The 11,273-nt window shown below is 39.1% G+C and overlaps 1 protein-coding gene across 1 annotated transcript in view; it reads left to right on the top strand.

Annotated features, from left to right (window-relative positions):
• LOC117948120 (antigen WC1.1) overlaps positions 1-11,273 on the top strand; it is a 17,753-nt gene extending 6,480 nt beyond the window's left edge. Inside the window, exons 7-19 of the mRNA XM_034877600.1 lie at positions 765-921; positions 1,058-1,369; positions 2,917-3,222; positions 3,344-3,655; positions 4,490-4,789; positions 4,988-5,275; positions 6,667-6,942; positions 7,724-7,899; positions 8,116-8,230; positions 8,466-8,617; positions 9,552-9,657; positions 10,694-10,852; positions 10,977-11,273. Coding sequence (XP_034733491.1) covers positions 765-921; positions 1,058-1,369; positions 2,917-3,222; positions 3,344-3,655; positions 4,490-4,789; positions 4,988-5,275; positions 6,667-6,942; positions 7,724-7,899; positions 8,116-8,230; positions 8,466-8,617; positions 9,552-9,657; positions 10,694-10,852; positions 10,977-11,164 — 2,847 coding nt within the window. The 3' untranslated portion in view covers positions 11,165-11,273. The remainder of the gene's footprint in view (positions 1-764; positions 922-1,057; positions 1,370-2,916; positions 3,223-3,343; positions 3,656-4,489; positions 4,790-4,987; positions 5,276-6,666; positions 6,943-7,723; positions 7,900-8,115; positions 8,231-8,465; positions 8,618-9,551; positions 9,658-10,693; positions 10,853-10,976) is intronic.

Below are 11,273 nucleotides of genomic sequence, written 5' to 3'. Positions count from 1 at the left end.
CCCCCCCCCCCCCCCCCCCCCCCCTTAAAACATTATTGCCCCCCTCCTATGAGTGCTGTCAATTTGATAATTAGGATCTCCATTGGCTCAGAGCACTGACACCTCTCAAATCCTGATACCATGGACTCTGCACTGGAGAAGTATTCTTTATAAAGGCATACTGAGCCTATGGAAAATGTGTGTTATGTTCAGATATACACTTTTTTTCAAAAATATTGAAAAAATGTTGGGAAAAAAGCCCCCAAAGCCCCCAAAGCCCCCCATGCATACCTTGTAACAGAGTATTTTTACAGATTGGTATTGGTATTTTACTTAAGTAAAGGATTTGAATACTCCTTCCCCCCCTGGCTGTGTGTAAGGCATGTTGTGTTTTACATTACCATGAATTTGACCTTTATCTCGTAAGAAGATTTTTTTTTTTTAAGTGACATAGTCTTCCATTTAAAATAATATGCTTTTTTACACTCTCATTTCTGTCCGCTAAATATGAAGCTAAAGCCAGGAGACGATAAGCTTAGCATAGCTTGGCATGTGAACTGGAAATAAACATTCAGACAGGATCAGGTCTCTGTTTCCCTTCTGCTTCCAGTCGTCATGCTAAGCTAAGCTAACCATCTCCTGGCTTCATTTTTAACGTGCAGATAGGACGGTGCTTTTTAATCTCTTCATATTGTTTAAATGTCCTAGTCTTTCACACATATGAGCAGTGCCAATGAGTGGCAAAATAAACCACATTGCATCCAAAATTCATGATGTTCTTCTAGGTGATTAGTAACGAGGCAAAGACATTTCGTTCTACGAAAGAAGGAATAATGGACAATGTGAAATGCTCAGGCAGTGAAAGCTCGCTGTGGCACTGCAGAGCTAGGCATTACAACTCCCGTGTCCAATGTTCTTCCGTTGCTTACGTGGTCTGTGCAGGTGAGGTATGACAGGAATCACATGTGATGCACTGGTCTTTTTAAACTTTAACTATATGTTGGAAGTAAAAATCTGACAGCTGTGCGATGTTGCATTGTGTACCGTGTTTGACAATTCTCTTGCTGCCATTGAACAGATAGTATAAAGGTGAATTTGTTGGACGGCCCTGGTAAATGTGCTGGGAGAGTGGAGATCCAGCATGAGGGCAAATTCCAGAGGGTCAATGCAGATGGCTGGACGGTGGCCAATTCAGATGCTGTCTGTAAACAGCTGAACTGCGGGAGTAGACGAGATCTCAGCACTCCGGAACAATTTAGCCAGGGTTCAAATGATTTTCTACAGAAAACTGTAAACTGCAAGCCAAAAGCCAAACATATATCCGAGTGTATAGAAGCTAACTCAAACAACCCAGCCAAGGATCCGGTGGCAGTAGGAATAACCTGTGAGGGTGAGTGTTCTTTTTGTTTGATTTTTCCATTCATCTGCCTTTGACCTTCTCTTGTTGTGGTATTCATCAGTTCCATACTGTCAGTTAAAGTACGGAGGTGTGTATAAATGCACTCAAAAAAGGGCATCAAAAGAACTATGCAAAGGTTCTACAGGTTTTTTGTGTGAAATTGTTGTATCTAAGCCCTTTAATGATCTCACAGAAGCTGTAAATGCCACAGTGATCCATTACCAGCTTAAAAAGTAATTTTTCAGGATACCTGACATGTCTCCAGTTGGCTTTTTAGGTAAAATAAATAATACTGCAGGAGTCTTCAATGTTTTTCAAGCCAAGGACCACTTAACCGAAAGAGAGACTGAGCAACAACCCCCTACTACATATATATACAATTAAGCTGCATATTGTACTAGGCCTACACTAATGTGTAGGGTGGCCTCAAGCCCTTTACATAGTGCATGGAATACTAAGCCATTAAAATAATACTCATTGGCATCATTTCATATTTGATGTTTTAATGCAACAAAACAAAAAGTGGCAGACTGATGTTGGATTCATGTTCATTTATTTTCAATTGCCCCTCTGGGAGAAATAGTTATTTGAATGAATGTTTAGTCATTTTAATTTTTTTAAAATCTTTCAAAGATTAAACAAGAATTTGGTCCCCCCCCCCCCCCCCCCCCCCCCCCCCCCCCCCGCATTGACTCTGAGGACCCCCAGGGGTGCCAGACTGCCTAATAAAGATCTGAGCTCTACTGTGATCACAAACTAGCTGCTAACGTTATCTGTCTGAGCAGTGAGCACAGGTAGCGCTCATAAAGTGGGCTGTATCAGAGCTTTTTTGCTGGATGAAAGCAAAGTTGATAATGCTGCTGAGGCTGCTGTAAAGTCACAGACCATACAAGCCAATGGATTAGCTGAAAGATGCCAAACTGCAAGGTAGAGATGCAGCTGGGGGGTCGCGTGATAATTCTCTGTCTATTGTTTTATGCGTTTGAGTGCCTCCTTAAAACTCACTTTTACAAGATGGCCTAAATTGAAAATCTTTCCTTTTCCCATCATCACACCACTTCTTAGTTCCTGTCACTATTTTATAGTGATTTCTTTTGACTTTATTGTCATAACATATTCAAATTCAGTTGTTTTCTTGAGTCTATATGTATCTTTAGTTCTTTTGTTGGCATTCTATCTGCTTCATATGATATCATTACCTGCCTTATATGGCTCTAATATGTCAATACAATGTATGCAACCGGGTGGATATTTAATTACAAAATGGCTAATTTGAATTTAACCCTTGTGTTGTCTTTCCATCGTCCATAAAACTCTTTGTGTTTCTGAGTCAACATTTTGAAATTTTTTCATTTTTTGGATGGTTTTTTTAATCAATTTCTTCTGCTCCTTTTGACATTTTTGTAGAATTTTTCCACAAAAATTACAGTTTTTGAAGCTTTTTGTTCAGGCTGTCAGGAAGAGAGGGACAGCCTGAACAATTTACCCGTCTATCCTAATCTAATATTCACAGGCTTAATTTCTTTTGTCCCTGTCAGAGCACAAGGTGGTGTTTCTGACAGGAGAAAGTTCCTGTTCTGGCAAGGTGGGGATAGAGCACAGGGGTGAAACCTACTGGCTCTCCGGCTCTAATGAGACATGGGACCAAAACTCGGCCAACACAGTGTGTCGGCAGATGCACTGTGGGGAAGCCTTTCCCCCTACCTCCACCCCTAACGTTAATTCGAAGGAAGTTTGGAGTGAATCTTACAGCTGCTCCTCCAATGACACATCTCTGTTGGACTGTGAAAACACAACACTGCCATCAAACTACAGTGACACTATTGCCAGTGTGAAATGCAAAGGTAATGTGACAGTGTTGAAACATAGACATGTAACATACTGAACGTGTATGCAATGCGTAGATTGGAAAATAATCTGCTGATGAAGTCCAAAAATAACTTTGCCATTTGGTTACCCCAACAGGAAAAATCGAGGTGAACCTGACCAATGAGTGTTGGGGATATGTCAATGTTTGTGCAAATGGAGAGTGTGGAGATGTGTGTGCAGACACCTGGACAGACCACAAGTCTGTGATGCTGTGTAAAAACTTGGGCTGTGGGAGCAGAATCCTAGATCCCAAACTCAGTCTCAAGGCCAGTACTAGAAAGAGAAAGGTGATCTTTAAGGGTTTGCATACTACAACCAACACGACCGACCTGAGCCAGAGCATCTTCATTAAAAATGAAGAAAAAAATTACAACTGTAACCCCCACCAAGCCTACCTTGTTTGCTCAGGTAATGGATTGTTTTTAATATATTTTACTTTTTTTTGGAATATGACAGCAGTGATTACTATTTTTGGTCAGCTTGAATCCCTCATTAATCCATGCCTGCTCAAAATGCCTATTTCCATATGAGTGCATATCTTACCTGTATAACCTTTGTCAAGGAGGTGATATTGCTTTGTTTTGACATGGCTCTTGTTTTCCAAAATTATTTCAAATTCTTATATGTGTGTCCTATTTGATACAAACTACAGTACAACAACTCTTTAACAACACAATCAAAACCAAATTTGTGTCAAACAAGCCTAGAATGATTAATAATTAATTTTGTATTTGCATAGAGTTAATATTGCCTTTTTAAACACAAATGTAGATACAGCACGATGAGGATTCCCGTTTACTGTCTCTAGGCATGTTTACAGTCCATATACACACACATTCAGAGAAACATAGGCAGACCAAAATGAAAAATAGTTTTTAGTATTATTTGTATTATTATATAATAGCCAGGTCTATATCTTATAAAGTCTTATAAAGGAAGCAAAAATTGGTCATAAACAAAGACATTTCAATAAGTTGTAGACCTTTTGGTTGATAATACTGCAACACTATACAGTAAAATTAAATACTTTTTTTTACAATGTATTGTTGTGTTGTCGTACATGCTTGTGACCGGGAGATGGCACAATAAGACAGATATGATAAATTCATAGACTGCATGCACATCATAGCTGCACCATGTACCATCCAACCGATGTATTTCTTGTTTTTTTCTATTAAAATAACAAATGACATAAATAACCTGAGGTTCTAACTCTGTACCCTCTGAATTGTTTTGTTGCAGGTAGTGTCAAGTCCAAGTTTTCTTCTTTCAGGGACAAATGTTCTGGAAATGTTTTGGTGAAGTACGAAGACCAGTGGCTCCCAGTTTGCAAGACAGCTCTTGAGAACACCAACACACAAAAGGTCATCTGTGGGGAAAAATGTGGTATGGCTGGAAAAACCATTCCCTACTTCGGACCTGAATTTACAGATCATGTCATTGAAAAAATAGAATGTGAGGATGTGGCATTTTCAATAACAGCATGCAATGTCAAAATCAGTTCTCAGAAAAGCTGCGAACGTGGCGGCCTTCAATGCTCCAGTATGTGTAATGATTTTGTCTCATATTTATCACTTTTAAAATGTCTTCTGTCCCTGTCAAACTGCATCTTGTGTCTTGTAATATTTTCCCATTGTAAACCTTTCATATTGGACACGTTTGCATTACCAGAGCTTTTGTAAGTTTTGTATTTGCTAAACCTTCTCTCACCTCTTCCATTCTCCCCTGCTGTGTTTTTAGACTGGCGTAAGATAGCGCTGACTGATGGAGCAGCCTGTAGTGGAGCTGTGTCTGTCCACTCGGAGAACACAATAACTGCTGTTACCACTGAAGGTTGGACAGATCGTGAGGGGAAGATTCTTTGCCAGAATCTGGAGTGCGGTCAATTTATTTCAAATAGGACAACTAAATTAGAAACTAGCTTGATCACAAGCTTCAACTGTGCAGCTATGGAGAATCCAGAAAACATCTGGGAATGTGAAAAGCAAACATCAAAAAGTCAGAATCAGCTCTTTGTTGAATGTCAAGGTAAGGTTTATGTATTTCTGCTGTCAAATGATCGCAGAAGCTTTGCAGTTCCATTTTAAACCTTGAAAAACTCCTTAAAGTGGGTAAGATAAACAGTTAGCAATTTCGTTTTTACAGATGCATCAGATACACAATCATTTTACTGACCAATAAATCTGTACTAAGCGATGCTCTGCAAAGATTGTTTATATCAGAACTGGCAAACAAATACATGAGCCCCCCCCCCCCCCCCCCCCCCCCCCCCCCCACACACACACACACACACAGACACACACACCTTCAGAAGCTCCACCCCCCACATTAATGCATGCGCATTTCTACAGGTGACTAAACTAAATATGACACAGTCAATTTTAACCCACATTAGGTTGTGCAATGCATTTCATTTGTTTGATAAGATATGATTGTATGAAAAGTTGCAGACTCAAACGTATGATATTATCACTTGACATCAGTCAATCTGTCAGTCTCTGTGCTACAGAGCTGCAGGTGCTAGCTGTTTAAGCAGCAACAAAGCATCGTGACACGGCTAATGACCTCCGTCACATCTTATCTTATCAGTGACCCTTTGTAGATGTGTTAAGCCGCTACAGAGCTTTGTGTGCCGGCTATGGTGCTCCACATGGTGCTCCGTCAGATCAGCGATGCGTGGTGGTTCAGTTACCCGAGGAAAAGTGACTGTGAGCTGGGTACAGAGCACAGTGACCTGCCGGTCATTTCGGCGGAGATTATGGTTAAGTTTAGTTAAGAAAAAGGGAACCTTGCTGAAAGGCACCGAAACAACTGGTTGAGTTTAGGAAAGAGATTGTGGTTTGTATTAAAAGACAGCCAGGGAACATTTCATGGGTGAAAGTCTTTTTCCACTCCCCCGCCCATCCATCCTGACCACCTCCACTTTGTGGCCGGACAAGTTCTTATACAGTAGCAGTTAACGTGGAGCCCACAGCAGGTTGTTAATTAGCAAACTTTCGCTATAGCTGGTTGTATGTTTGGCACTTGAGTTCAAATATCAGCAATCTTTGCACAGCATCGCTTACTGCACCTTTAACAAGGCCTTTCCTCCTTTACTGGTCATACAACTTCTTTTTTAATTTGTATTCTTCAGTTCTTTAACTTTTGCTGTTTCGCTGATAACGCTTTTCGTTGATAACTCCTGGTACTGGCCGCTTTACTCCCAGTGTTCTCTGTTTTATTCTGTACATGTACGTGATAGTGTCATGTCTTTAGCTTTTTAGTTTTTTGTTGTTTTTAAAGTACATCAAAGGTTAAGAGAGAAATGTTGCTGTGGGGGGATTGTTAAACGCGGTGATACAGCATTTATAACCATCCAGAAAAGCACAATTTGTTGTTGCTCTTTTAAACATTTGATCTTGTTATTTTTTTTTCCTTAGATAAGTCCAACATCACCCTTTCAGACAGATGTTATGGTGCAGTGAAAATAAATAACGTTGAGGTGTGCGCCGATAACTGGAAGCCCGAATATTCACTGAAGGTTTGCCAAGAACATAATTGTGGCAACGCTATTGCTGGTGCATCTGGTGGTGAACAGGCTCTGGCAAATAAGCAGTACTACCATGTCAGCTGTGAGGGCAATCATTATAAACTTGGCCAGTGCAAGAGATTCAAGGACAAGTGTCAAGGAAAATTGCTGTCCATCCACTGTGTTTGTAAGTATGTGCTTTCTTCAACAACCAAAATGCAGAAGATTTGTCTAAAGATTTCAGAATCAGAAATCAGAATCATAAAAAAGTCAAAGTCCAGTCGCCCTGTCTAAGGAAGTGCCATTCATATAACTTTAAATAACATCACACTACTTCAATACCTCAAAGAAGAAATCTCACTAGTGATCCAAAATACGTTTTTAGGGCCCTCCGATATTATATTCCCCAAATTATTTTGTATTCTTACATTTAATCACTAACCAAATGGAAAACACATCACTCCTCTGTTGATGCCTTTTAAATAAGAAACTTTATGCCTCTTAGAGGATATCCCCTGAAAATAGTATAATTTCTCGAATCTTTGCAGCTGAAATGGTGAATCACTTAAAATAGAGAATAATGTTAATTTACGTATTACAGTATTAAAGAAATTGTTTGACATTTGGCATCATGCAACTCTCCGTTTGTCCTGCCGAGAGTAAGATTAAAAGTTTGTTACAACTTTTGTGTCAGCTTCAGGTAGAAGCATAGCTTAAAGATGCAGAGCAGTGTAAAACAGCTAGTCTAGCTATCTCTGTTCGAAGTTAAAAAAAAAAGAAAAAAGAAAAAAGCCATCCAGCTCCTCTCAAGCTCACAAATACACATTCTACACTTTGTTTGTTGATTCGATGTGAAAGATTAATTGAACACTTTGGTTTTAAGATTTTTGGAAAGTCCTAACATGCAGCACTATTCCTTTACTTCCCAGAGTTGACATTTCTTTTTTTTTCTTCTCTTTTTTTTACAGACAGTGTTGAATTCCAAACAACCCAAACATGTGGGGGTCAGATTGAAGTCAACTATGGACTTAACTGGAAAAAAGTGTGTCCCTTGAAATCATTTCACCAGAAACATAAGGACACGCTTTGTCAAAAACTTGGTTGTGGTAACCATAATAAAAACCCAATTAACAGCAAAACACAGGTACGTATTTGTGTTCTACTTTTTGTTGGTCCCACTCATTAGTTGAATAAGGATTGAGACATATGTATAATTTTACTTTAGCTTTTTCTGTTTTACTGCAGTATACATTACGTGTTCCTTATAATTAATCCTGCCAGAATTGTTTGCTGACAGACTCTATATTGTTATGTATGGAAAGGTGTTACTCTAAAGACAAGTTTAAATTTAAAGTTCAAGGCCCCTAAAAAAGTGGAAACATCGCTGACATGCACCGAAGATCACCTGGACATCAGGTTCTGTGTCGAACAAAAAAGTTGTGAAAAAGTCCAACCAGCTGAGATCTACTGTGACGGTAACACAAATCCTGAATCCTTTCCAAATAAGTCCAACTGGTTCCCAAAACTATTTATTCAGTACATTTGCATGTAAAAAACAGGATAATGTGGGCTCTTTTTCTAATCTGTAGAATTTGATTTCATTTGACATAAAAATAATTTCTGATTGGATGAACATGGTACAGAAAATGAAGGAGCATCCCCACTCATTTTCTGGGAGTAAATGCAGTATGTGGTTGTGTTTTATTTCAGGGTATAAGGCTGAAATAATAAACCCGATCCAACCCCCTCCGTCCCCCATGCCTGTCATCCTGGGTGTAGCATTAAGTCTGCTTCTGGTCATAGCGATTGTGTTAGTTGTACGGATCTGCATCGTCAAGAAAGCAAAAAAAAAAGCCATGAATGCCGCATGTGAGTATGTCATTCCATCACACCTAACTTAGTTGTTAATGCCTGGTCCTGATAATAAATCAAAATAAATTGATAATTTGTTTCGCCTTTAAGGAATTGTCTCGAACAAGTGTACCATCCCAAAAAACAAAACAAATTCATTCAATCTATTTAGTCATCCTGATCATCCCGGTGTATTAGAGAGAGGGAACTGGAGCCGTTGGCCACGAGAGGCACATTTTACTGCATGCTGACTAAATTCTCACTGTTTACTGAGCATTAAAATAATTCTGTCCCTGCTGCTTTTTTCCACACTGTCAAAAGTAATAAGTAATATCCCAGCAGCTTTGGCACCAATCAATCAAAATCACCAATCTTCTGTTAAAATAACAGAAAATACATGTCTTTGTAAAAATACAGTAATTTTCCATGTTTAAAATATACAGTGTTAAGCTTGAATCCCACATGAAATCTTGTGTATTTGGCATTTTACTGTTTAAGGAAGGATATTTACACGTATGACATTTTTGTCCTTCTATTTTTGTCCTTCTTCTAGTTTAATATAATCCAGGAAATCTATATTTCACAACATTAAACTTGACTTTAACAGTTTAATGTATTAAATACAAGATGACTAGTTGTGAAATGATGATAACTTAACGGATGTATTTATCTTTATATAAGTGAAAATGAATTAGTTTTCTTTAAAGAAGGAAGTTCCATTGTTATAGGGTACACAGGTTTTTCATGTTTTGTTTTACCATAGAACTGTAAGGTCTATTTTTTTGTAATTTTTTCACATAAAAAAAACCACAACTGAATATTTGTACATTTAAGCTCCCTAACGTATTAAATTTGTGCCACTAATGTATTGCTATTTCAATGTAACTGTTTTCCCAGCTCTTGTCCCCTTGCTGTGAGACAGTTGTTGTTTTGCTGATTGTATACTTTTCTTTTGAAATAGCGAGAAAGCTGTCAAGAACAGAAGTGGCGTTTGAAAGTGGCGACTACGAGGACGTCAAAGACAATGAAATGGAGGACCTAAGTCTTAGCAGTGAGTCTTAAAACATCTCCATTCATTTATATTACTGGTATTTATTTATTTTCGTAATCTCCTAAATCATTTTGTAGAACAGTGACCACAGGCTGCACCCCAGTCTTTGTTGCCTGTTACCGGTAGCATTACTATAGGAGTCTTCAACAAGGTCTGACTCCCAAACCGTCACATACTGTGCTGACGCTGGGTCCGTGTCAGAAAGTGTCGGTATGGGACGCCCCGGGTAGAGCAGCAGCTCAACCACGGCGCTGTGAGATCACGTATGAATTAACTAACCAAAGGCACCTGACCAAAATTCAGTTTTTGACAAGAGCTCTTAGTAGCAAGATAGTTGCAGTGTTTTATTTCACTTTGCATTATGTTACTTTAATCTCTACATAAGAATAATGCATTTAATTTGTATTTTATTATATAGGCTATATCATAGTACAAAACAATCTCATGAATGGGTTTGTATGATGTCGTACAAAAAGCTACGCACACCGATTTGTATAATGTGGTACGGAATGAGGCAACCGCCATGATGACGGTTAAAGAGCTCCTGTTATACTCCTTTTCAGCCTTCTATTAGCACTCATCAGGTCTACTAAAATAGTTTTACATGCTCTGATATTCAAAAAACATTGTGCCTACACCGTGCCTATAGCAGCAGCTCCGTTTGCCTGAAACACTCAGTTTGAGCTCTTGGCTCCGCTTCAGGAAAACAAAGCCCGGTTTGCTCTCATTGGTCAGCTGTCCCACTCTGTTGTGATTGGTCAACCAAACTTAAACAAGCCGCTCGGCTGGCTGTGCTCGCTCAAGTAGCACCTATGAACACCACACACAGCAAACTGGGCTGGAATTGTATTAATTGTCTGTGGGAATGTGCTTTATATTATATACATGCAAAAAAATAATTAATTGAATAACAGACTAAAAAGCATAATAGCACCTCAAGGTGATGCTCCTTTAAGGGGCTGTTGCAGTTACATTTAGGCACCAAAATGACCAGATATGATAGCATTTGTTTGTTTGTTTGCCGTTGATCTTGCAGGATTCAAATCAGAGGCTAAAGTCATCATGGAGAATGACTTACAGAGCACTTCCTCTTTTCACTACGATGATATTGATGACACTCCCCTGACCGCTCAGGCCGCCACTGATGCTGACTTAAGAGACTACATCAATAAGGGTGATCCCAATGAAAGCACAGGAAAGTTTTGAGATAATTGACATCTTTTCTTTTTACAATTGAAGACCTATGCTTTTTCAGATTCTCCCATTGTGAGCAATCAGAGTGAGCAATTTTAATACGCTACTGTTTTTCTTCTTAACAGATGGGGTAACCTACGAGGTGGAAGACCCACAGGAGAATTACGACGACATCGAAGCCTGCCCTGAAATCACTCAAACTGAGGCTGAAGTCCACAACAGCACCCAAACAACACTTGAAAGCGTTGCAGAAGCACCTCAAGGATTAGTGGAGGGGGATGACGACTACCTAGTGCCAGGCCAGGATGGGTGAGCCAAAACTAGGTTTAAAGGCTACAGAAATACATTTCAAAAAACTTGGCTACCTTTTGCAAAAAAACTACTCAATAAGTCCATATTATAGTGAAACAACATTACCGTAG

Source organism: Etheostoma cragini, chromosome 7 (assembly GCF_013103735.1).
Source record: "Etheostoma cragini isolate CJK2018 chromosome 7, CSU_Ecrag_1.0, whole genome shotgun sequence".
Lineage (NCBI taxonomy): Eukaryota > Metazoa > Chordata > Actinopteri > Perciformes > Percidae > Etheostoma > Etheostoma cragini.
The sequence above is the reverse complement of the archived record's forward strand: the minus strand, read 5'-3'. Positions and strand labels throughout refer to the sequence as shown.